This window comes from Littorina saxatilis, linkage group LG4, assembly GCF_037325665.1.
Source record: "Littorina saxatilis isolate snail1 linkage group LG4, US_GU_Lsax_2.0, whole genome shotgun sequence".
NCBI lineage: Eukaryota > Metazoa > Mollusca > Gastropoda > Littorinimorpha > Littorinidae > Littorina > Littorina saxatilis.
Window position 1 is genome coordinate 53703928 of NC_090248.1, and position 27896 is coordinate 53731823.

The window sequence follows — 27896 nt, forward strand, 5'->3', positions numbered from 1 at the left end:
GACGTAAAAAGTTTGCGTGTTCGGAAATGGCGACCTGTGGATTTAGTCATGGAAAATGTTATTGAGGCTCATGGAAAGTCATGGAAAAGTCATGGAATTTTGTTTCTAAAAACCAGTGGGGACCCTGTCTAATTTCATTATGTTTGTTTAGGTTGTCATTGTATGATTTAATTGTTACCATTGTTCCCGCACGGGGGAGGGCTGATTGTAAAAAAAATCAGCAATTGCTAATGATTTGCTTCGTGAATAAAACATTGTCTTATCTTATCTTATTTTATCTTTTCCTATCTTACCTTTACCTATATTATCTTATCGTATCGTATCGTATCATCTCTCTCTCTCTCTCTCTCTCTCTCTCTCTCTCTCTCTCTCTCTCTCTCTCTCTCTCTCTCTCTCTCTCTCTCTCTCTCTCTCTCTCTCTCTCTCTCTCTCTCTCTCTCTCTCTCGTGTGTGGGTGGGGTGGGTGAGGGAGGAGGTTTGAATGCGCCTGTGGATGCGGCACAGGCGCTGCCACGGTGTGTTACAATTCAATAATCTCATGAGCACCGTTTGAAAGTGGGTCACATGGGTAGATGATAATGTAGATGTAACTGCCCGTCCAGCAAAAGTCTTTCTTGTAATAATCACAGTACTAACACCCAGCCTTTGATTTAAATAACGAAACTGCATGTGCCGCATTCCTCCCTTCTCACACACATACACACCCACACCCTTTCAAATCTGAGGAAAAATCAGGTCTAACAAAGAGAGTATGTATGAATAAAGAAAATTGTGGCCTTAAAAGGGCTGGAGTCTTAAAGCGGCGGTCTTGAAAGTGGGGGTTACACAATACAGTAGCATACTCCCACGACTGAATTGCCACCCCCCACCCTTTTTTTTCTCGACGAACGACCTATGAAGACAACTGTCTACCCGGAGCACTTAAAACATAACCTACAGGCTAAAACTTTCAAATTCAGTCGGTTAACTCTTTACTGAGTGTTGTCTTGAAATGTCCTTCTTCTGCTCTGAAATATGATTAATCAGTAAGCAGAATATCACTACCCAAAACAGGAAACAGGAGAAAACTTTCATGCATTGAAACTCTTTTGAGACCTCCCAAACTGAGAAAATCAGGTCTTATTCAAACAAAAAGGAGTGAGTCTTAAATATGGGTTAAATAACAGAGGGTATGAAGGGCAAATCTGACAAAACAGGGTCAAATGGAAGGGGGTATTAGAATTCATGTTCCTCTGTGCCCGCAATGAATTATAGTTAGCAGTCAAAACGGATATCTTGGTTCTTTTTTCCAGTGCAAGTCAGCCGGGTTGTGGCTATAGAGACCACAGCTACCATGCCCACATGGCCGACATTGGAAGGACAAGCTGCAGACAGCACTCACAGTGATACCTGGCTGAAACAAGAACGACTTTCAAGTACTGACTGTGATGTGTCGCAGAAACGTGAGAACCATTCAAGCACTGAGTGTTACGCTGGTCTCACAAAGACTGGTAATCTGAAACAACCCATGTTATCACATACAGGCGATAAACGACCTTCATGTACAGAGTCTAATGCTAGGTTCACACAGTCTGGCAATTTTAGGAAACACGTGATAACACATACAGGGAAGAAAGAGAATAAATGTGCAGACTTTGATGCGAGGTTTGCACAGTCTGGTACTTTAAAGCGACAAATGTTAACACACACAGTAGACAATAAACAACATTCATGCACAGATTGTGATGCTAGGTTCGCATGGTCTGGCAATTTGAAGCAACACATGTTCACACATACAGGAGTGGAAAAGTATGCATGTACAGAATGTGATGCTAGATTCACACAGGCTTTTACTTTAAACCGACACATGTACACACATACAGACCTGAAAAGGTATGCATGTACAGAATGTGATGCTAGATTCACACAGGCTGGCGGTTTGAAGCAACACATGTTCACACATACGGGAGTGAAAAATTATGCATGTACAGAATGTGATGCTAGATTCACAACGTCTTGTACTTTAAACCGACACATGTTCACACATACAGGCGTGAAAAAGTATGCATGTACAGAATGTGATGCTAGATTCACACAGTCTTGTACTTTAAACCGACACATGTTCACACATACAGGCGTGAAAAAGTATGCATGTACAGAATGTGATGCTAGATTCACACAGTCTTGGAATCTAAAGCAACACATGTTAACGCATACAGGTGTGAAAAAGTGTTCATGCACAGAGTGTGATGCTAAGTTCACAAGGTCTTACAGTTTGAAGCAACACATGTTAACACATACGGGCGTGAACAAGTATTCATGCACAGAGTGTGATGCTAGGTTCACAAGGTCTGGCAATTTGAAGCAACACGTGTTATCACATACAGGAGTGAAAAAATTTTCATGCACAGAGTGTGATGCTAAGTTCACAAGGTCTTACAGTTTGAAGCAACACATGTTAAAACATACGGGAGTGAACAAGTATTCATGCATAGAGTGTGGTACTAGGTTCACACTGTCTAGTACTTTAAAGCAACACATGTTAACACATACAGGGAAGAAAAAACATACATGTAAACTGACAATGTGATGCTAGGTTCACAAGGTCTGGCAGTTTGAAGCAACACGAGTTATCACATACAGGAGTGAAAAAGTTTTCATGCACAGAGTGTGATGCTAAGTTCACATAAACCGGCACGGTTGGCCTAGTGGTAAGGCGTCCGCCCCGAGATTGGAGAGGTCGTGGGTTCGAACACCGGCCGGGTCATACCTAAGACTTTAAAATTGGCAATCTAGTGGCTGCTCCGCCTGGCGTCTGGCATTATGGGGTTAGTGCTAGGACTGGTTGGTCCGGTGTCAGAATAATGTGACTGTGTGAGACATGAAGCCTCTGCTGCAACTTCTGTCTTGTGTGTGGCGCACATTATATGTCAAAGCAGCTCCGCCCTGATATGGCCCTTCGTGGTCGGCTGGGCGTTACGCAAACAAACAAACAAACAAACAAAGTTCACATGTCTTACTGTTTGAAGCAACACATGTTAACACATACGGGAGTGAACAAGTATTCATGCACAGAGTGTGATGCTAGGTTCACAAGGTCTGGCAATTTGAAGCAACACGTGTTATCACATACAGGAGTGAAAAAATGTTCATGCACAGAGTGTGATGCTAAGTTCACAAAGTCTTACAGTTTGAAGCAACACATGTTAAAACATACGGGAGTGAACACGTATTCATGCATAGAGTGTGGTACTAGGTTCACACTGTCTAGTAGCACTGTACTTTAAAGCAACACATGTTAACACATACAGGGAAGAAAGAACATACATGTAAACAAAAATAAAACGAACAATTATGTGTAAATTAAAAGATAACGGTGGAATAAATATGATAAATGTTGTGGATATGCACAACTCATTTATGATGTCGTGGGCTATTGGTCTGCAGAACTCTACAGACAATTACTGGTCTGTCATTCCTAAAAAAAAAATTTCAAGTTTGGGTAATGGTTTGTCCTGTTCTGACTCTAATGCATCCTCCAAGAAGCTGGTTGGCGTTGGTAACTGCAGATCGGTCTTTTGGAGACAATATTAGATGTTTGGTGGCTTGTTGACAGACCAGCTTTTTTGTTGGTCCAAGGGGACCATATCGTCTTTTGTTTTATCTTTATCGACCAAGGCCGAAGGCCGCGGTTGATAAATATGAGACAAAAGGCGATATGCTCCCCGAGGACCAACAACAAAATGCTGGTCTGACAACAAGCCACCAAACATCGTTTTTGTCATCATTTTGGTTGTGCAACAAAATGCACAATAACCCACAGGAAGACGAATTTTTAGAATCCAACTCCGGGCCACAAAGCATCGTCACAGTAGCACGAAATAACAAGTCAAACTTGTATGTGACGTCAAACGTAGCTTGTTGACGCTTTTCTTCCAGTCTGAAAATGTACAGAGCTGCGATCATACCTGTGAGTTTTTTAATTTATTTATTATGGGGAGCTTATATAGCGCGAACCACAACTGTGCTCTCCGCGCTTTACATATTAATTTCTGCCGTTTGAAATGGAATTTTTTACAGACAGACAGACAAACAGACATTTTTTACACACAATATATAACGCATTCACATCGACCAGCAAACTTCAAGCCTGTTTATATTAGGCGAACATTCACCTTTCACGGCCTATTATTCCAAGTCAAACGGGTATTTGGTGGACATTTTTATCTATGCCTATACAATTTTGCCAGGAAAGACCCTTTTGTCAATCGTGGGATCTTTAACGTGCACACCCCAATGTAGTGTACACGAAGGGACCTCGGTTTTTCGTCTCATCCGAAAGACTAGCACTTGAACCCACCACCTAGGTTAGGAAAGGGGGGAGAAAATTGCGGCCTGACCCAGGGTCGAACACGCAGCCTCTCGCTTCCGAGCGCACGTGCGTTACCACTCGGCCACCCAGTTCAGTAAGTGTTGAGCATATTTCTTTTCTTTTAAGTGTTTATGACTTTTCGTTGTGGATTTTGCGATTACAGAGATAAGTTGCAAATTGACCATGAGTCGCCGCGGTAATTATCAACATTGATTAGGTCTTTGAGAGTGAATGCTTACAATCGTTGTCCTCGGAAACACAAATCCAAAGCCGCGATGGTTCCACACATCAAACAATCAGCCTGATTGGCTTTTACTTTGACAATCCACGTTTCACCTGAAAGCTCAAACCCATTCACCACCTCGAGTTATTGCATGGGGAACATGAGATTTATTTACCAGGTGTTTGTGAATGAAAACTCGTGAAAATGATGACAAGTATTGTTATTCTGGCTAGACAATAAACACATTTTGTGTGAAAAGAATGATGCCACACCTGTTCCATTGATGAATCAATGTATATGGAACAACATGAATATACAATATAAACATAAATGCCTCTTTTTCGAAGATTTTATTATATGTCATATTCATTATGTAAAGGATGTCATGAATGAAATCGGTGACATGATTTCATTAAAGGTTGGTTATAAACCAGCCAGTCTATTTGAGTATAATGCATTATGTACAGCATTTAAAACAAAACTGATTAACGCATTGCCATACCCATATGTTTTGTTGCAGGGTTTGACTCGTAATATTGGTAATATTACACCAAAGAAAATAAGAACTGTTTTGGTTAATTTCGATGTACAAACTCCGAGCGCCTGTCCTTTTTGGCAAATAAAGCATAATGTTGTGGAATCAAGACACTGGCTGTTAGCTGTTAATTGTACAAAAGAAGAACGATTGCGTCTGCTTCAATGGAAAATTTTACACAGAATTTACCCAACCAATAATTTGTTAAACAAGATGGGTTTATGTAATACGAATAATTGTGAAGTTTGTAATGAACTGGATACACTTGAGCACTACTTTTTTCATTGTCAAGAGGTGAGGAATGTTTGGAAACTATGTAAAGATTTTGTTTATAAGCAAATTTATTTTGATATAATTTTGAGGGAAACGGATATATTGTTTGGTTATTGGAATGAAAATTTAAAAAATGATCAAATTTATTTAATTAATTATTGCACTTTGATAACAAAAATGACCATTGGAAAATTTAAGTATGGAAAGAAGTTAGATTTGGGTATTTTATTGGAATTAGAGTTAAATATTAGAAAGAAGTTTATGTTTTGTATAATATAAAGTTGATTATGTTATAAAGAAAAAGACCAAGGAAGAAGGATGCTCCCCGCCTAAATTAAAAAACAAACAAAACAAAAAAACAATTCAGGCAAAAAATATGGGTTAAAGCATCCTGCATGCTACTGAGGTCCAAAAAAACAAAAACAAAAACAAACATACATGTAAACAATGTGATGCTAGGTTCACACGGTCTGACATTTGAAGCAACACATGTTAACACATACGTACAAGAGTGAAAAAGTATTCATGCACAGCGTGTGATACTAGGTTCAAACGGTCTGGCAATTTGAATCAACACATGTTAACACATGGGAGTGAAAAAATATGCATGCTTGTATTGTTCGGTACATCGTTTTAAAATAGGTGAACAATTTTTCGTGAAGGCATATTAATTCGGTTTTCATAAATGCTACTAGATTTCATAGAAAAGCCTTTCCTCTAACAATCCTCATTCACTACTGCGCCACCAGGTAATCACATGCAGTTCTGACATTTTCTGAAGGTTATGCGACTGTGTTCGCGGCCTTCATTGTCTCATTACTGGGCGACAGTAATGAACTTGTGCATGGTTTGTCAGTGTTGTTTTTACAGCGCGCGGATGACGCGATGGACATTGCGGGGAGATTGATTGGAATCCTTCCAAGAATTCCCCAAAATAAACAGAGAAATTTGAATGTTGTTTCATTCTTTAAAGCTTTCCATTTGTGGACTCTCTCTCTCTCTCTCTCTCTCTCTCTCTCTCTCTCTCTCTCTCTCTCTCTCTCTCTCTCTCTCTCTCTCTCTCTCTCTCTCTCTCTCTCTCTCTCTCTCTATCTATCTCTCTCTCTCTCTCTCTCTCTCTCTCTCTCTCTCTCTCTCTCTCTCTCTCTCTCTCTCTCTCTCTCTCTCTCTAATAATTATTAGACAACCTGTATGTGAACTGCTCCACAATTGACAGTTCTTGTCTATTGACTGTGATTTTCACGCTGTACGTCTTACCATTGTCGTCACTGATCTGCGTTGACCTTGTGACACTGATTGTACCTAAGTTAGTTATTGTGTCCTTTTCATGTATCTAACCCTTATTCAATACAGTCAGTAAAGAATCTTACAACATGAGTTGACCCTTTTCATTGCGACATAGCATAGGACTCGCAATATAGCGATGTTTGTTATGTATAAGACATTGGTCTTCAATATCAGTATAGCCGAGAAATGGTATGGCAATATCATTACCACATCTCATATAGACATTTTTAACAAGCCTCTGCGAATATCAAATGCAACCCAAGAGGCGAACATTGCACGTAACTTTAAGCAGATGACCGATGAATGGAAGACACAGCTGAAAGTAGTTACGTTTTTTTGTCGAGCTTCACCGAGGGGAGAAGATAGGGAGGTGTTGGGTACACACTGCATGAGATGTGCATGCATGCCCCTTGCTGTCAGTGGCATCCTTATGATTCATTATCTCGCTGAAAAGTGCAGCTTGCAGCTTTTTGTTTTCTTTTCTGTTACTTTTTCTTCCGGTTTTTGTTTTTGTGTGTGATCTTTTGTCTAGTTGTTTTGACTTCTTTGGTTTCTTCTGCTTGAATTGTTTGCACCCCTATCTCTTTCTCATACAATCTCCTTACGCGCTTTAAGTGCTGTTCACATGGCCGATTTACAACAAACTTTCAACCAACTTTCTCGAGCGAGTTTCAGTGTCAGAACTAAGTTGGTGGAAAATCGCTGCCCGCCCAAGTAAACAGCGCAACGATCATTCTAATTTTAAGCCAGCAGTTGAAGATTTGTTCGTATTGGGCCTGACATGCATGACAAAGCTAACCAAAGATGAGCATTCACTCAAACAGCTAAATATAACCTCCAACCGTTGAGCGCGTCGGGATAAACTTCTTGTGAGCCACGCCCGAGTCGCTGCTAAATAAGGACTACATATATTTGGGGCCGGTGACATGGCATACTTTTTGCCGATTCGCGGGTCTCAGCGACTTCAAACCAAAAGTTGGTGCAAAGTTGGTTGTAAGTTGGCCCGGTAGTAAGTTGTAAACATCACTTTAGTCGCCCTTCAGCATTGACGCTGTCTTCTTACTGTTGCAGGTACATGTTCGCTCTTTTTTGCTCCCTCTCGTAGGGGCTGTTCACATAGCAGACTTCCAATTTTCAAGCGTTTTTGGTCGGAACGAAGTCAGTTGAAAATCGCTGCCCATAGTGCATGTGAACTGCACAAACGATCAGACTAGTTTTAAGCAACGATTCTCAGCAGTCTTGACCTAAGCGCAAGTAGGAAGAGTCTGCGCCAAGTCGCTTACAAGTCGAGCAGCGCTCAACCGAGTCGCTGCTAAATCAATCAATCAATCAATCAATGAGTCTTATATCGCGCATATTCCGTGGGTACAGTTCTAGGCGCTCTGCAGTGATGCCGTGTGAGATGAAATTTTATACGGCCAGTAGATTGCAGCCATTTCGGCGCATATTTACCTTTCACGGCCTATTATTCCAAGTCACACGGGTATAGGTAGACAATTATTAACTGTGCCTCAGCAATTTTGCCAGGAAAGACCCTTTTGTCAATCGTGGGATCTTTAACGTGCACACCCAATGTAGTGTACACGGGGGGAGGTTCGGACACCGAAGAGAGTCTGCACACAAAGTTGACTCTGTGAAATAAATTTCCGCCGAACCTGGGATCGAACTCACGCTGACAGCGGCCAACTGAATACAAATCCAGCGCGCTACCAACCGAGCTATATCCCCATCCTCTGCATGCAAATGTGAACTTAATCGGAACTAAATCGTCGGGACCGTTCACAGGGCAGACTTTTGGCCGACTTGGCATCAGGGACTCGGTGGTGATTTCAAAGAAACTAAAGTTGGGGGGAAAGTTGTTTGAAAGCTTAAAGTCTACCATGTGAACAGCACTTTACCTGCTCATTTGTGCGCGTCAGTCAACATGGCGGCAACAACCTGGAATCTGCACCTTGCCGTGTTACCTCCCTTGTATTTTTTCTGCTTCCTCCGCAACGTCTTCGCCACACGTCGTCTTTTCAGCTACTCCGGCCTTCCCCCTCGCCACCACGATAGAGCCGAGAAATGCCAAACACACACCCGCACTCTTTTGTTCTGGCGTAACAATCGTAGGGGGTGCTCGTTGAAATAATAAGCAGCGTATCGTTTTTTGACGCGATGGAGACACTGATGTATTTGTGAACAGGTACCTATTCGTCATCTGCGACTTGAGGATTATTTGTGTGGTGTATTATGTTTGTTGTTACCTTTTGGCTCTAACAAATAGCTTTGTGGCGGCTTATTTGTCTGCAGGTGTGTTGAGCGATACCTGTCTGTAGAGTTGTCGGGTGAAAAGGTTATAGTTGTTAGGCTGGAACACGGCTTCTGTCTTCAGAAGAAGTTCATTTCGAAAGATCATAATGTGTTTTTTGAGTCTTGCTACACAACACAATGCAATACAATACAATACAATACAATACAATACAATACGTACAATACAATAAATGCAATACAATAAATAACATACAATGCAATACAATACAATACAATATAATACAATTTTATTCTTGATTTGACACGTTCATTCCATTTAGAAATGGCATGCGTTTATGTATCTCAATCATTTTAGAAGCTTTTTATCTTGGGATGTAATTTTGGCGTCGGCAGTCGTAGAAACCCTGACACTTATTTCAACAGAATCGCCGAAATCTTCGCCGTCACAGAATTGTAAACCTTTTTCACACGTGAGATGGACGTCAAGACAGGAATGCCAACACAATTAGAGAATTGCCGAAACTTTTCTAGGGACCCGTGCATGGACCTGGTCTCTTTCGATCAAGTAGGCTATAAAATTTAAAAGGCTTTTGTGTGATTTGGGATGCATCTCCACAGAAAACAAGACAAATACGCATCACCATACACTAGCCTGATTCTGTGTCAAAAAAATCAGTTCCCATCGCGCAGTTCGTCTGAGACATGAAATGACAGTCTGCAGTGATTTACACTTGGCCACGCGATGGGAACCCCGCTAGCTCAGCGGTAAATCTTCATACTGCCCAGGTCACGCGGAAGGGGAGGAATTGCAGGCCATCAGTGCCATAATTAGGCCATAAACTGCGCGTGCGCCAATTATGTTGATGAAATTGTTCTTGTCCCTTGGTGCCATCTTGACAAACAAGTGTTGAGATTATACCCACTCTGTGTGAGGGGATTCAGCGGCGGGCGTGGGTCAGTTGAACAAATTGCTTGTTTCGTCTGCAAGACCGTGGCGTTCACTTTCTACATTTTAGAATAATGCATTATATTGAATGATGTAAACTTTTATGAAATACATGGAATGTTGTGGCCTTTGGGTACTTGTTGGTGTAACGATAACTATGGCTTTTGTTACCTGCGCAAATGCCAGTGGATCGATAACTCAACAGCAACCGGAGTGACTAGGTTTAACTTCCGATTACACGAGTTGTTGCACATACATGTACAAGACATGTGATAGAATGGGTTTGTAAGTTGTTGAAATTGGAGGTAATGACGATTCTAATCTGGCCCTCGTTGATGACAGCTCTCTTACTGATTTCTACATTAGTATTTATTCAACCGATCTTCGAGCAAAGTTGTACAAGTTTGTTCAGGTCGGGGGAAAAAAACTCTTGTTGGGGCAGGTAGTTAAACTAAACGTGGCTTTTTCTTCGACTTCGAATTTGAAAAAAAAAGGTCCTTTAATTCTCCCTTCTGAACGTTTTGTCTTCTTTACATTGTCACGTAGACACTTCTTCTTCTTCTTCTTCTTCGTACGACGGTTGTGTCAGGCTCGGAATCCGGAGGATGCCATGAACATGGACGTTCTTTCCAGGTCCTCCAGTGCTCCCCACATTTTGGTCCTCAGATCTGTTTGGTCAGGCCATGTCTGGATCCGCAGTAGACACTGACTAAGACAGTTTCTACTTTCTCACATTACTTCAGTCTCCGCTTCTTTCACCGCTACCATGTTTGTGTTGGCGTAAGGATTAAAATCTCAAGAAAACAGCAAAGGTCGAAAAATTCACACGCGAAAGGGCCACGCTCAGGGCGGACAGCTGTCTAAACCTGAATGCAACCTAGCTGCATGTAGTACGGGATTTGTATCACTAAAACTCTTCCAATATTTCCTACAACTTGACACTTGAAGGGGTGTCACGACTGACCAGATTTATTCGAGATCCTTATTTGCAAATCTCAAGTTATCTGCGAACAAGGTGTGGACAACTTGAATTATTGCTCTGTAGTTGTTTGGGAAGGCCGAGGGAGTTTATCGTATCGCTGCGCGCCAGTAGTAGACCGCATCATCACCCTCCTATGCTGATTTACGATTGCGTCCTTGCACCGCAGGGACTTAGGCTGAGTCCCTACGAGAGGACAATGAACTCGTGTGTGTGTGTGTGTGTGTGTGTGTGTGTGTGTGTTGCGTGCGCGCAGATGGGCATACATTATATAACTGAGCGCATCGACTCCGCGGAAAACAGATCTGTGATGACGATACAGACGTAGGCATGCTTTGAGAGTCAGCGATGGCCTATTTTGCCATGTTTGTATGAATTGACATCGCCAATCGATGGTTCATTTTCCCTTACATCTTGTTTATGTCATAGACAGCGATGTTCGATTTTGCCATGTTTGTGGCACAGCCAACAGTGCTCAATTTTGCCATGATTGTACTCTATGAGTCATAGCCAAGAATGTTCGATTTTTTCAAATGTTTGAACAATGGCACAGCCAGCAGTGCCGCATTATAATTCTGCCGTGTTTGTATACAATGGCATAGAAAGCTGTGGGCAACTTTACCATGAGTTGGCAGATAGTGTTTTTGTGTTTCACCGTGCCATGTGTGCGCATATTCTGTCAGCAATGGTCAATAGTAGCCATGTTGGTAAAAATGGAAGTACTCAGGAGTGTTCTATTTTGCCATGTTTGTAAAAAGTGTAATGGCCAGTAATGATCTTGTTTGCTGAAGCCAGCATCGTCTATTTTGACGTGTTTGTGTTTTAATAAGGCTGGTATGGGAAGTAGTGGCGAAAGCAAAGAGGATGCTGGGGAAAGGCCAGACAAATCCGATGGGGATCGAGAGCAGCTCTGGTGACACTCGAGTCGCCAGGAATGCACTTGGAAGAACGCTTAGAAGAAGTCTGGAACTTCCCCCGGGAATCCCAGGCAACACTGCCTGGGGATTCCCATTCCATTTGGGAGTACCCACCTTCATATTGGTAAAAAAAAATAATAATAAAAAAATAAAAATCCTGCACAAACGCATTGACGAAAGACGGTCTCCCCAACACTGAAAGAGGCATGGAAATTGGTTACGCCGAAAGCAAATAAGACAGCTGAAACACAGAGGGTGGGGGGAGGCCTAGGTGTTTCAGTGTTCCGTGTATGATTATTTGATTGCTTGTTGTCTAGTATGAAAATCAAATTTCTTGTGCATTTACTAATTTGGTGATTGTTTTTAGCCTGTGAAAATGCTTTCTTTCTTACAATACCGTTCCGTGAGGAAAGCTGTGTTTGTCACTTCAAGTCCACAAAATGGGACAAGGGAAGGTACTCCTGCAAAATCATTCTCAATCTGCTAGTTCTCGATTGCAGCCCTTGTTTTCGTTAATGCGTGTGTGTCCGTGATCCCGTGTGCGCGTGTGAAGGTGTGTGTGTGGGGAGGGGGGGTGAAGGGGGTTGTGTGTGTGTCTCTGTTGTGTGTGTTCAATGTGTTTGTGTGTGTGTGTGTGTGTGTGTGCGCGCGCGCCGTTCCAGATTACTTGCCTTGAGTTACATTGACATCTACTGCTTTATTGGAATGTCAACATTGGTTCCTTCACTGAGTCACTTCGTCCTGGACTTGTCTATCTCATCAAAGGTAACCATAAAGAGCTAATGTATACCACGCGAAGAAGGGTTTATTTGTACTTTTTGGGCGCCTATTCTTTCTTTCCGGCAGTTTAGGCAAAAAGACGTCGTATAAGGGAAACAACCCTGACTTGGGTGTGCAGCTGCCAAGATTTTCTGCCATGATTTTTCAAGAGCACTGTCAACTGACTGACAAGTCCTACTTGCTGACCACGAGCAAGCAAAGGCAGAGCAAGTGACTTACATGCGCCGTTACAAAGAAATCAAGGTTACTTCAAACGCTTGCCGGAATGAAATCAAAAGTTTGTCTGACTCGATGACAGGACGGTGTCTGCAAGTGTAAACGGTAATGTATCTCACTATCTGTATCTGTGACAATACGTTGAAAACCCACTTCTGGCATTGATCAACGGAAGGGAGGAGCGCATATATATAAGTCCTAGACTGGGTGGAGATCTCCACAGATCCTGCCAGAACTTGATCGTCCTGTAAATGGTTCCAGTCTACGATCGTCCTGGGAAAATAAGACTAATAGTTCCTCAGCTTCCTGTGAATAGTTTAAAAGCAGCGGCTATTGGTCGTAACACTGTTTTCAACAATATTTGTTGACACAAAATCTTTGAAACGCCTTGCTGTCACTTTGTGTTTGTTTCTCGTAGCTTTGAGGTAACAATGAGATGGTATGGCGTAGTTCAAGTTCGCTGGTTGTGAAACCAGTTTGGCAGTTTGTTGCATGCCGGGGCTGTAGGCCTATGTGGATGTCACTGTCAGCCTGGCTTAATTCTCCCCAAATAAACTCCAGACTGAATGCTGCCCCATCAATTTCAAGAGGTGAAATTATTCAGGAGGAAAAAAGCATGTCATGATGTTACAATTGAAGCAGATTTGTGATGGAATTCGATCGATTTTACCAAAAAATTCGATTTATCAATATCAGAAGGCAAAAGCTATATGCACTCCGAGTGTATACAGGATTGATGAGTCTGTATACACTCCGACAATGAAAAGATCTGTTACAAATCTGTAGCCTATGAAATGCCCCCTAACAAGTCGTTAGCAAGTAGCCAATAAAATTCAGTCTGACATTACCTGCTATTCAGACTTGGTCGTGTGACAGACGTTTTCTTCCACACGAGATTACGTTGATTGTCTAACGAAGCCGTCAGGCTGAGTTAGACATCAGCTAATCGAGTGTGGAAGAAAACTCTGTCACACGACCAAGTCGGAATAGCATTTATGTCACTCTCACAGCTTCAACAGAGGAGAGAACAAACATGTTTTGCATACTCAAGCTTGACAAACCTAAACACAGGAGCAGCCATTGTCGAGAGATCTACTTTTTGACGGAAATGACCGAACAACTATGAATGACGTCTCGGTATATGTGAATGACGTCACAGTCATCGTCACAGTCTGTATCTTTTGAAGCATCGCATTCTTCATGACGTCTTTCTGTGTCTGCATCCGCGAAATGTTTGTTCTTTCCGGGATCTTTGTCATCTATGTTCAGAACTCTGTCCTTCCAGTTTCAGACTAACAGGCCTCCTGAGCGAGCCACTTTCCAAGGGCAGCTAAATTCGCGTATGGAAACAGTACTGTCGTCTGGGATGCCGTTTTCAGTATTCTCAGCGTTGAAGAATTTGTAAAGAGAAGAAACGATAACAGCAGGAGAAATAAAAGTCGTGTGTGCATTTTGGAGGGACGATTTCGAGTTTAAATCCGTTCTTGCACATGCTCCAATGCGGCGTGTAACATACAATCTTGCACACGTTTGCTTTAGTAGTGGCAAAGAAGGAAAGCGTGTGACATATATATATTATATGTACTTCGGCTATCTCTTTTTCGGAGTGTCGAGGGTTGGCAAATAATGTACATCCACATAGTATACAACCGTTTCTACAGGTCGATACACGCTCCAAGTGTGTTTCAAACTCTGACAATGAACTGTCGTGAAGCGTCAGTTTTGTGTGTGTGTTTGTTTTTTCTCTGTCACGTTTGTTACTAGCGTACTTTGATACCATGAATCGAAAGTGAAGCGTACCTTCGCAAAATGGCTTTGAATGACGCTCCGAGTGTTGATGCGGTTTAGTGTCTGGTCTTTGAACGCGAAAATGGATGATCTAGGTTACAGCAAAGGCCGTGCAGCCTAAGCTTGTTTTTGTTTCTTTGAACTCATATAATCAACTGCTCTGCGTTCGCCGTTCCTAGACCAGAAGTTAATACACTCCGAGTGCGTATAGCCAGTGCGTTATCAGAAAATGCAACGAGTGGTTACGTCCCTTGCATGAGAAAAGAGAATTTGCCTTGAAGCAAATTTCCAAGTAAAATAAAACTACATCATGTCTTGAAGAATTAGATGACATGTGTGGACTATGAGTCCAAAATACGATCAGCAACATTTTGAAGGGGAGGGGGGATAGTCAGTATATATGGAGTTTATGTGAGATAAATACTAAATAGGCAGCACTGACGTAGGTACTTCCTACAGCCGGATGTCAATTTGTTGCTATGTGGGCTTGAAAGTATATTTATTATTTTTTATTTATTTTGTGCAGACTAACAAAGTTTACAACAATCAAAAGTCACAGATGAGGTTTCGAGGACGTGAATACAAAGCACGTAGATTTAATTGCTTTCTCTAGCAATAGAGCACTCACGAGTCACAATGTTCATGGGGATAACCACACAAGGATATATAGATTGAACAAGATTTAAGTTTGTTGAACTTCGTACTTGAATCATTTATTCATTCAGATGGTCAATTTGTCATTCACTTCATTTATTTGAAATCAAGCTGAGGATAGATTTCAACTGAGTTTGCTGAGTTGTTGAATGTTTATCAGAAGTGCATGAGGCAAGTGCAACTGGTAGTAGTACTCCACTTGACAATAAATATACGTGATCTGACATTCTTTGCACCCTATTTGGGTGCTGACGCAAGCTTTACGTGTGTAGCTCTTATAAGCCCTTCTTGTGGACGCAGCTTTTCCTAATGAAATATCATCAGCTCTTATGAGTTCAGCCAATATCATGTGCCGACATTTAGGGCTGTACCGTATGCATCTATACACATGAGAGTTGAATGTACTCATACAGATTTTGTCGTTGAGTTCTTTGACGTGAAGTATGTGCATGTGTGTGTGTGTGAGAGAGAGACACACACAGACAGTATCACATAAGAAGGAAATGCCACATATACACAACACAAATACTTGTCAATACAAAACTGAACTCGATGTCCATTTGGTGAGTGGTGTGTATGAAAGTTAGCCGAAAATGAACTTTAAGTTAAGATCGTAGACTACAGTAGATGGGGAGATCACAAAAAACAGTGAGCTTGAGCAGTCTACATTCAATTTTCCCCCCTACAAATTTCCTTCTACAGAGTACTTTTCGGTTACATCTGTGACAGGCCGCTTATTGTCACGCTCGTAAGAACAATACCTAACTCAGTGTTAGGCATTTCTAAAGTGAGACTACAGGGAAAGCTACTGGAAGGGTACCTGTCATGTGTTAGAGAGTACAAACTTTTAGACCATCGGAAATCATTGTCACGGTTACGTAAGCAAAACTGCCGTTCTCGTTTCTGAGTTAGGAACTTTTCAGAAGAGGCTGCTGTTTTCATACAGGAAGTCTTGTTTGGTGTGCAAAAGCTTATTTGGGTTGTTATGCAGTTGTGCTGATTGAAAACGTTGCTGCCAGCTCTTTAACTCTTGCTTATCCTGCTGTCAACTGCTCGAGATAGGCCGCGAGTTTGTAACTTATTACTAAAATAAGATAGCTAGATTGTTCAGAAACCAAAAACGTTTTTCTCGAAACACACACAAAATTACATCTGAAATGGCTGGGGCCGGCCCAATTTTGCAGAATTTGCAAGTTGTTTTTGTAAAACCACAAAGGAAACACTGCACACTGCTGTGTGGCATACCTTTTAGCATACAATAACTACATAACTATCCCATCAATTTTGGTGACATCAGTCGAACTAAAGGTTTATCAAAACACCCACACACAACCGATAACAAATGATAACCTGAATGGTGGTTTGCAGTCACACTCTAATGACTCGAGGAATGTTGTGAATTCTGCAATCTTCAGACCACCATTTCCGCAGTCTGTAAGTTCCATTGTTGCAACCAATAATTGAGCAAGTGAATGCCATAAATTATGGCAGTTGCTTGCCTAAAACGTTGATGAAAATGAATCTTCGCGTGAACTCGTTTCATTCCTCGCTGAGCAGACGACACAGAGGTTACTCGACGAAATGTCTCCACCAACCAGAATCGCTTTAGGTATCACGTGAGTTTCCTTCTTCGTTCCATGTAAGCGCCGAATCTGTTAACTGGTGTGTATAGTGTTAAACCGGAAGTCACCATTCTTTTCACGGAAAATTACTCGCTTTTAACACTATATGCCAGATAACTGTTTGAGCTTACATGGAAAAAAAAATTTTTTTAAATTGTGTTATAAGATTAATTGGGTCTTAGGGTTTGAAATCAAAATAATCACTGAATTCCCCTTTTGTCAGCTTCCATACTTTGGTGAATCTTGACTCTTGTTTTTCCAACAGCAACTTCTTGAAGAGTGAGCAGTCATAGACCGTCAACACCTTAAACAGTGAACAGTCAGGAACTCTCTGCGCCTTGAACAGTGAACAGGGACCATGGCTTCTCACAACAGCATGGTTGAGGGAGACACAGCAGTTTTGTCCGATGTCAAGATAGAGATTGATGTGGCTGAAGAGTGTTGGCACATGACTGAACCACATCCTTATGGTAAGGCTAAGGAAACACTTCATATGCAAGGATGGCCAAATATCAAAATGTTAACTCGCCAGCCGGGCGAGTAACTTCAAGAAAGTCGCAAGTTCGCCAGAAATGTTGCTGGCCCTGTGCATACCACAGTTTATTAATGTCTGCGGTGTTTATATGGCTTTAAAACTCGATATGACAGCGGAAAGGTTCGCATTTGACGTGATGTTTCGAAGGGCGTGGTGGTGAGATGCCGGTCGCTGCCGCCAGGTGGGTTAAGAGTGGAGATTTTTCCGATCTCCTAGGTCAACTTATGTGCAAACCTCCTAGTGACTTAACCCCCTTCGTGTGTACACGCAAGCACAAGATCAAGTGTGCACGGAGAAGATCCTGTAATCCATGTCAGAGTTTGGTGGGTTATAGAAACACAAAAATACCCAGCATGCCGATCCCCCAAAATCGGCGTATGCTGCCTGAATGGCGGAGTAAAAACGGTCATACACGTAAAAATCCACTCGTGCTAAAATCATGAGTGAACATGGGAGTCTAAGCCCATGAACGAAGAAACTCCCATGTACACTCATGTTTTTGCACGAGTGGAATTTTACTGGATATTTTCTTGTTTCTATAACCCATCGAACTCTGACATGGATTATAGGATCTTTTCCGTGCGCACTTGGTCTTGTGCTTGCGTGAACACACGGAGGGGGATAAGCCACTAGCAGGTCTGCACATAAGTTGACCTGGGAGATCGAAAAATCTCCACACTTAACCCACCAGGCGGCCGCGGCTGGGATTCGAACCCTCAACCTTCCGATCGGGCAGACGATTTGGCCTTCCCTGCTCATATGAGAAAAATAACAAATTCTGCAACTGAAATCGCATGGCTTTCTTGCTGGCTCTGCTACTGGATTTAAAAATTGGGGGAGGGGGACATTTTCTGAGTTTATTGAGGGGTCGAGGACGACCCCTCTTCTTCAATGGGGTGAGAGTGGTGAACATGATTGTGTCGTTGTTTGCCGTTCTCATGAGATCAGTTACTTTTGTTTTGTTTCGTTTTTCCCTCCTAATTTGTGCATTTTCACAACAGGCTTTTCTGTTTCATCTGTCATACATGGTGTCAATTGGGGAAAAAACGGAACAAAACGGAAGTAACTTATCTCGTGAGAATGGTAGTGCACTAGGTTTGGACCGGCACGGTTGGCCTAGTGGTAAGGCGTCCGCCCCGTGATCGGGAGGTCGTGGGTTCGAACCCCGGCCGGGTCATACCTAAGACTTTAAAATTGGCAATCTAGTGGCTGCTCCGCCTGGCGTCTGGCATTATGGGGTTGGTGCTAGGACTAGTTGGTCCGGTGTCAGAATAATGTGACTGGGTGAGACATGAAGCCTGTGCTGCGACTTCTGTCTTGTGTGTGGCGCACGTTATATGTCAAAGCAGCACTGCCCTGATATGGCCCTACGTGGTCGGCTGGGCGTTAAGCAAACAAACAAAAAATCCTCACAATAGATTTGTTTATTTGTCTCACAAATCCGTCATCAACATCAGTTACATGATAGTGGAAGCAAAGACTTGCCACACAACTAAGACAAAACAGTGATTATGTGTCACAGCTTGAAGGCCATTAAGAACAAAGAAAGTTTTGTGTACTAGACACACTTTTCACAAATCTGCATGCCCACATTTACACTGAAGATCTGCTTATATTTTACCGAAGTGACCAAACAAAATTGACTGGCGCCAAAGTCTCCATCCTTTGCATGTACATACATGTCTTGTTATGTGCGTATGCTGGTAAAATGTTTTCTTTTCCACTTTCTTTGTTCACAACTCTGTCATCATTTTAGACTCATAGACCTACTGGTGACGTTCCCATTCGCCCCGGCCTAACTCGCCGCTTCCGAACTCACCGCTTCCCATCTCGCCCCCAATTATCTTGAGTTTTTGCAAGAGAGGCGATTTGCCCCCTCCCATCTCGCCCCCATTGGTCTTTAGTTTTGCAATAGAGGCGATTCGTCTGTCTTAGGCACGAGAAATCACACCCAGACACACACAAACACGCACACACATACACACTGACACACACATGTACACACACAAAACAGTACATAACGCAGACAGTTTATGACGTCGCCACACACATATACACAGACATAAACTCAGGTAAACGTGTCAGTTTTTTTTTAACCTGTTTTGCACGAGAAACGTCAACTTCATCGCATGGAATACACGGGGGCAAGTTGGAACTGCTTGCGGGGGCAAGATGGCACCCTTGACAGTTTGAAAGCAAGTAGACCGTGAGGTCGGCGACTACAAAGCGGTGGCAGGATGGGCGGGGGCAAGCCGCAGTTAAACCCCTGTCTGAAAACAGCTTAAACAGTCTTCTGGGTTTTCCCATGCAATGTTGACAAATGAGTAAAAAGAAGAAACAAGGAACAATGCCACAATGACGGAGGATTTTGCATTTTTGCTGGTCAATAAAGGGACACACTCTGTTCGTGTCCAGCTTCAGAGCCAGATCCTTTACAGATGGCAAACAAAATCCAGTACCAGTCTTGTGATTACAATTTTGTCCTGATAATTTATGTGTACCTTGTGATGACAATTGTCAAATCAAAAATCCCCTTTTGTGGGTTTCACCTCTGATCATTCATCCAAGGTGAATGAATATATATGATGACGACACTCTCTGCCAAGCCTAGAGTAATGTCATCATATTGATTAACCCTGCTCGACAAGATACCATGGTTGAACAGCTTCCATGTAGTATTTTTACATTCATTTTGAAACTAAAAAATGTCTAAATGTTCAATGTTTGTCACCCTCTTGTTTTGGGTGTATCATTAAGCCTATAACAATGTATAATAAGAGATGGTTTTCTGTTGTCTTTAAAATTGGCTGCTTCTGCTTTGGGTGTGTTGAATCAGAAAGAAGAATGACATTGTCCAAAACAGGAAGCAGCTAGGAGAAACATTTGATACAAATGATAAATTAAATTCTTAAATGGATGTCTTTGGGTGTTGTTGTTTTTTTCAGTGCCATTCAGCGAGGTTGTGGCCACAGAGAACACATCTACCATGCCTACAGTGCTGACATTAGAAGGACAAGCTGCAGACAGCGCTCACAGTGATGCCTGGGTGAAACAAGTGGAGCCTTCAAGTGCTGAGTGTGATACCTTGCTGAAACAAGAGGAACCTTCAAGTGCTGAGTGTGATACCTGGCTGAAACAAGAGGAACCTTCAAGTGCTGAGTGTGATACCTGGGTAAATCCCCCAAAAAATTCAAGTATTGAGTGTGCTGGGTTAACAAAAACTGGTGATGTGAAGCAAGACCTATTAACGCATACAGGCCAGAAAAAGTATGCATGCACAGAGTGTGCTGCTACGTTCACACGGTCTGGTGCTTTGAAGCGACACATGTTAACACATACAGGACAGAAAAAGTATGCATGCACAGAGTGTGCTGCCAGGTTTGCACGGTCTGGTGCTTTGAAGCAACACATGTTAACACATACAGGACAGAAAAAGTATGCATGCACAGAGTGTGCTGCTAGGTTTGCACGGTCTGGTGCTTTGAAGGAACACATGTTAACACATACAGGACAGAAAAAGTATGCATGTACAGAGTGTGCTGCTAGGTTCACACAGTCTTGTACTTTGAAGCAACACATGTTAACACATACAGGACAGAAAAAGTATGCATGCACAGAGTGTGATGTCAGGTTCACACTGTCTGGAACTTTCAAGCGACACATGTTAACACATACAGGTCAGAAAAAGTATGCATGCACAGAGTGTGCTGCCAGATTTGCACGGTCTGGTGGTTTGAAGCAACACATGTTAACACATACAGGACAGAAAAAGTATGCATGCACAGAGTGTGCTGCTAGGTTTGCACGGTCTGGTTCTTTGAAGCGACACATGTTAACGCATACAGGAGTGAAAAAGTATGCATGTACAGAATGTGGTGTTAGATTCAAACAGTCTGGTAGTTTAAACCGACACATGTTCACACATACAGGAGTGAAAAAGTATGCATGTACACAATGTGATACTACGTTCACACAGTCTTGTAATTTGAAGCAACACATGTTAAAGGGCAGCTGTTGGGTTGTGGCTCTCAAAACCTGTTGATTAGAATGAGTTCTCATGTAACTGAAATTATACTTAAAAGTTACTTGGTGATTTTGACAGCTTGATAACACAAGTCCGAAGATTTTAGACATGCTACAATGTCTTTAATCGAAGCATTACTCCCCTTGGACGCGTGACGTCAGCCGCGGAATCGGCCGGTGTAGCGGCCTATTTTGAAGCAGCCCAGTTTGACCGGGAGGTCATTCTGGGCTAGTCAGTTTTGACCCCCCCCCCCCCCTAGTCAATTTTGACCCCCCCCTGCAAACATCAAGAATGAGTACATTAAGGGGGGAGGGGGGGCTAGCCCAGAATGACCTCCCGTCAAAATCAGCTAGCCCAGAATGACCCCCCCGTCAAAACTGACTAGGCCAGTCAATTTTGACCTCCACTTCAAACTTCAAGAATAAGTACTTTAGGACCTTTTAAAACAAAATACATGTATATGTGCAAACTATTTGTTGGATAAATGGGGTTTTTTTAAATGGAAAAAAAATCAAAAATAAACTTACTTTAAAAAAATAAAAAATAAAAAGTTTCGACGCTCCCCTTCAAACTTCAAAAATAAGTACACTAGGTCCTTTTAAAACGAAATGTACGCATATATATGTATGCATCCCCACAAGTTTGGGGGAGGGGCAGTCATTAGTTTGGGGGAGGGGCTAGCCCAGAATGACCCAGTCAGTCAGTTTTGACCTCCCCTTCAAACTTCAAGAATAAGTACTTTAGGACCTTTTAAAACAAAATATATGTATCTGTACACACTATTTGTTGGATAAATGATTTTTTTTTTAATAAAAAATAAAATTAAAATAAACTTTAAAAAAAATAAAAAATAAAGTTTCGACGCTTCCCTTCAAACTTCAAGAATAAGTACACTAGGTCCTTTTAAAACAAAATTTACGCATATATGTATGCATCTATGCATCCCCACAAGTTTGGGGGGGGGGGGGGAGGGGGCAGTCACTCTGGGCTAGCGCAGAAAGACCTCCCGTCAAAATCAGCTAGCCCAGAATGACCCCCCGGTCAAAACTGACTAGGCTAGTCCAGAATGACCTCCGGTCAAAACTTATGGGGATGCATACAATTATGCGTACATTTCGTTTTAAAAGGAGATATTGTACTTACCGTATTTGTATCAGGATCTCGCGCGCGCGAGATTTCGGTTTTTTGTGTCTCGCGATAGTTGGAGGAGCAAGAGCCGCCATGTGTTTTCGTCTGCTCGAAATGTGCGCAAAAGTCGTAAATCATTACAAAAAAGTTTATTCTGGGCGGGACTACATGTGTTTGTTGGTTACAAATTGTGTGTGTGTGTGATATTTTTCTTCAAACTTTTTCACTTTTCTTCTTTGTTTTACTTGTTTATTCTCGGAGCCGATTTCGCCAAATTGAGGTCTAACGAATGACGTATCACAACGTGCGCGGTCGTCCTTGGCGGTCAAGAAAGCCGCGGGCGCCGCCGCGATCATTGCATAGACGACACTTCTAGACAGCCAATATTTTTGTGCGCATCACGTGCTCCACATAAATCGGCCGGAAACGAAGCAATTGGGAAACCTGGATACCGTACTTTTGTTTGCCTGGTTGTTTTGATTGATTGACACGATCTGATTATATTTTTTTCGACGGCGGCTAATATAGTGACGCGGCCTATACGTGGCTCGTCCCAATTTTTTTGTACAAAGTCGGGGGTGCGGCTTATAAATTGGTGCGTCTTGTAATCCGTCAAATACGGTATTCTTGAAGTTTAAAGGGAAGTGTCAAAAAAATGTTTTTTAAATTTAAGTTGTTTTTTGATTTTGTTTTTTAAATAATTTATTAAACAAATAGTGTGCACAAATACATATATTTTGTTTTCAAAGGTCCTAAAGTACTTATTCTTGAAGTTTGAAGTGGAGGTCAAAATTGACGGGGGTCATTCTGGGCTAGCTGATTTTGACAGGAGGTCATTCTGGGCTAGCCCTGTACTTATTCTTGACTTTTAAAGGGAAGCGTCAACACTTTTTAAATCCCGCAGTGGGGCACTGCGGTTATGAAATTAAAGGCCCCTCCTGTTTTTGGAACCGCAGGAGCTTTCTAGTTTGCTGTTAGGTAGATTTTTGGTTCCTCTTTCCTGTCATGCTCTCTTTTTCTTCATGAATTCTTTTCTTTTTTCTGCCTTCTTGCTCATTCACCTGTATTTTTTCCAAAAATCTCTTCTCTTGCCGCTTGTCTCGCGATTCATGTATAGTTTAATCTGTTAGTGTTCTGATGTAAGTCCAGCAGTAGATAGGTTAAGCCTATTTTAACATACTGGAAACTGGTAATCTTCCAGTAGGTACAGTCGACTCTGGATATTACGTCACCCCTCGGGGGATGTTTTTGAGCGACGTTATACGCGGTGACGCTGTATCCGGTTCATCGGTTATAACGTCACTTTTACGCGCGGGTGATGTTATATCCGGAGTCCAAGAGTTATGTCCCTTTCTAAAGTACTGACTGTTTTAATAAAACTGTGCAGAAATGGAAAGTGCATGCATTAGTGTTGTTTAAAAATTACAACAACATATTGTTGTAAGTTTTAAACTAACGTATTACAATAATCTTTAATTCACTTTCTCATATATAGAATTGTGGACTATTCTCTTCTTTGCGTATTTCCAAAACCTGGCTATACCATGAATATAAAATTGTATACACAACATTTTCCCCAAAATTTGGTAACAGTATCAACGTACAGTGTTGTTGGCTGCATGCTAATTCTGAGACAGGATGCTAGTGTTGGAGTGTCAAGCTCCGTCTGGTTCCATCGACAATCTCAGTCTTTAATTATAGAGTCCGACGTTATTAGCTTTAAGGACACACACACACACACACACACATGGCTGTCGTTTATTCATATTCTGCTAGATCTGGACCTGCCCGAAGAAATAACAAGTCGCGTAAGGCGAAAATACAACATTTAGTCGAGTAGCTGTCGAACTCACAGAATGAAACTGAACGCAATGCAATTTTTCAGCAAGACTCGTAGCATCGTCAGTCCACCGCTCATGGCAAAGGCAGTGAAATTGACAAGAAGAGCGGGGTAGTAGTTGCGCTGAGAAGGATAGCACGCTTTTCTGTACCTCTCTTCGTTTTAACTTTCTGAGCGTGTTTTTAATCCAAACATATCATATCTATGTTTTTGGAATCAGGAACCGACAAAGAATAAGATGAAAGTGTTTTTAAATTGATTTCGAAAATTTAATTTTGATAATAATTTTTATATTTTTAATTTTTAGAGCTTGTTTTTAATCCAAATATAACATATTTATATGTTTTTTGAATCAGAAAATGATGGAGAATAAGATGAATGTAAATTTGGATCGTTTTATAATTTGTTTTTTTTAATTTTTTTACAATTTTCAGATTTTTAATGACCAAGGTCATTAATTAATTTTTAAGCCACCAAGCGGAAATGCAATACCGAAGTCTGGGCTTTGTCGAAGATTATTTGACCAAAATTTCAACCAATTTGGTTGAAAAATGAGAGCGTGACAGTGCTGCCTCAACTTTCACGAAAAACCGGATGACGTCATCAAAGACATTTATCAAAAAAATCGAAAAAAAACGTCTGGGGATATCATACCCAGAAACTCTCATGTCAAATTTCATAAAGATCAGTCCAGTAGTTTAGTCTGAATCGCTCTACTCACACACACACACACACACACACACAGACACACACACACACACACACACACACACAGACACACATACACCACGACCCTCGTCTCGATTCCCCCCTCTACGTTAAAACATTTAGTCAAAACTTGACTAAATGTAAAAATGACGAGAACTTCATGGGTCCTTATACGTAATCAATGTCTATTTGACTTATATTATTATTATTAACGAAGAAGTTTCTCGTCAACAGCAAAGTGGCTGCCCACCTTTACGCACAATCATCGTTCTGGTAGTAACAACTTTGGGTTCATAGTTACCCCCTTTCCCCATCCACCGTCTCCACCACATCTAGTGAGCGGGACGTTATACTCGTTAGACTACTACTGTATTATTATTATCATTATAACGTCACTTGATATAACGTCCATGGCTTTCCAAGTTGAGTCAAAATAGTGCTTTAAGAGTGCAGTATCACTTTTCTAAATTTGTCGGTTCACTGCACTTAAATGTTTACCTTTACAATTTAGCCTGAGCGACCTACTCAGCCTGTCGATAACGCCCAATTGAAAGTGACGCTCAGCCTCCTCGTCGAGGGCAGTTGTAGTCTGTATTCTACGGACCAAAAAAACAAACAAACGTCGTAGTCTGTTCTCATCCTCTCGACCTTCTCCTACCGTCATTTCAATAATCGAGTTTTTTGTATATGCGTGATTGAAGGACAGAAGTAGACAGATCCATTCGCACGCGCTCGCGCAGGAGTAACCATGTATGCTCGATATGAAACTTTTTAAAACAATTTTTTTTTAGTTAAAAACAAAGACAGGAACTCACAACACGAATGAAATGGAACATTTTTCTTTTAATTAAAAACCTAGAACACTGAGGAACCTAAGTAAGGAACTCACAAAGCGAAATGAAATGAAACATTTTTCATTACTGACTAAAAACATAGAACAGGAACTCACACAACGAAATGAAATAAAACATGTTTCTTTTCATTAGAAACCTCGAACAGGAACTCACAAAACGCATGCAGCAAAAATGATTATGCCTTAAACCTAGTTTTCCTTGGGTCTCTAACAACGGGAAAACGGAAAAACTTGAATACCGTTAACACACAAAACTTGTGACACGTGTAGCGTAAATGAACATGCCTTGACAGTCGTTCACCATGCAAACTGCTGCATATGGGGATTGATATGACGTTATAACCGACATGGATGAGTGACGTTATAACTGGGTGACGTTATATCCGGTGACGTTATATCCGAGGTTAAAATAGTCTTGGAAAGAAGGAATTGAGCCGGGACCGGTGTTTGGGTGACGATATAACGGGGTGACGTTATATCCGGCGACGTTATAAACGAAGTAGACTGTATTAATTTAGTTTTACTAAATCCTGCTGGGACACAAGTAATGGGTTAGTGCATTTGTAAACAGGAATCGCTTGACAAGTGGCCCCCTTCATCCCCCCTTCCTCGTCCTGATATGGCTCTGCGTAGTCGGCTGGACGTTAAGCAACAAATAAACAAACAAACAAACACTTTTTTTAAAAAAAATTTAAGTAAGTTTATTTTCGTGGGTTTTTTTTCGATTTTATCTAACAAATAGTGTGCACATATACATATATTTCGTTTTTAAAGGTCCTAAAGTACTTATTCTTGAAGTTTGAAGCAGAGGTCAAAACTGACTGGCCTAGTCAGTTTTCACCGGGGGATCATTCTGGGCTAGCTGATTTTGAGGGTAGGTCATTCTAGGCTTGCCCAGAATGACTGCCCCGCCAAAAAAAAAAAACTTGTGGAGATGCATAGATGCATACATATTATATGCGTAAATTTCGTTTTAAAAGGTCCTAGTGTATCTATTCTTGAAGTTTGAAGGGGAGGTCAAAACTGACTGGATTAGTCAGTTTTGACGGGGGATCATTCTGGGCTAGCTGATTTTGACGGTAGGTCATTCTAGGCTTGCCCAGAATGACTGCCCCGCCAAAAAAACAAAACTTGTGGAGATGCATAGATGCATACATATTATATGCGTAAATTTTGTTTTAAAAGGTCCTAGTGTATCTATTACAATACAATACAATACAATACAATACAATAACTTTATTAATCTCTAAAAGAGAAATTGCATTGCTGAGCTTTTGTGTCCGTAATAAAACATACAGTACATAAAACATTCAAAAATAAACATTTGTTCTTTGTCATTCATACATTCTTGTGTTCTTATACATTTCTTCAATTCATACATCAAAATACATATGTTCTGCGCGAACTTAGAATCCGGTTTCATTCTAGAATGGACCGGGTCCAGGTTGGAATTCTAACCCTGCGCAAGTACAGGGGTGCCATTCTAGAATGAAACCCTTGTTGCTGGTCCATTCTAGAATCGGCCGTGCGCAAGGTTGGAATTTGGGTCCAAGTTGGAATAGTCATTTCAGTTAGACTATCACACAGCCAAAGCCACAAATGTGGATTTTCTGTTTGTTTTTGTTTTTTGTGTGTTTGGTTGGGTTTTTTTTCTCGGGTTTTTTACACTTTACTCAAAGACATCGTGAATTGGGATTGTGATGTTCTGAAAGTGATTACGATTTTAAGAGACACTCAGCACTGATCGCTACGAACGGAAATTTCCGGACTGACAGTGTTTTGCCGATCTCGCTTGTAACTTTTAATCTTATTCATATACATGAAGTTGGTCTTCTGAATTGTGAAGATAAAATGTCAACTTTTTTTTAAACCTGTGACAACAGCTCTATAACTCACTCTGTCCTTCTGTTGGTCTGTCTGTCGGTTAGTCGGTCTGACCGTCTGTCTGTCTGTCTGTCAAAAATATTGTCAAAAAACCGGACAT

At 41.5% G+C, this 27896-nt stretch overlaps 1 protein-coding gene across 1 annotated transcript; it reads left to right on the forward strand.

Annotated features, from left to right (window-relative positions):
* Positions 1 to 12611: 12611 nt before the first annotated feature.
* LOC138965088 (gastrula zinc finger protein XlCGF57.1-like) lies at positions 12612 to 26587 on the forward strand. Its single transcript, XM_070337221.1, has 3 exons — positions 12612 to 12865; positions 17090 to 17294; positions 20305 to 26587. Exons 2-3 carry the CDS (start codon positions 17183 to 17185, stop codon positions 21399 to 21401), a joined length of 1209 nt encoding a protein of 402 aa, XP_070193322.1. The 5' UTR covers positions 12612 to 12865; positions 17090 to 17182; the 3' UTR covers positions 21402 to 26587.
* The last annotated feature ends 1309 nt before the right edge of the window (positions 26588 to 27896 follow it).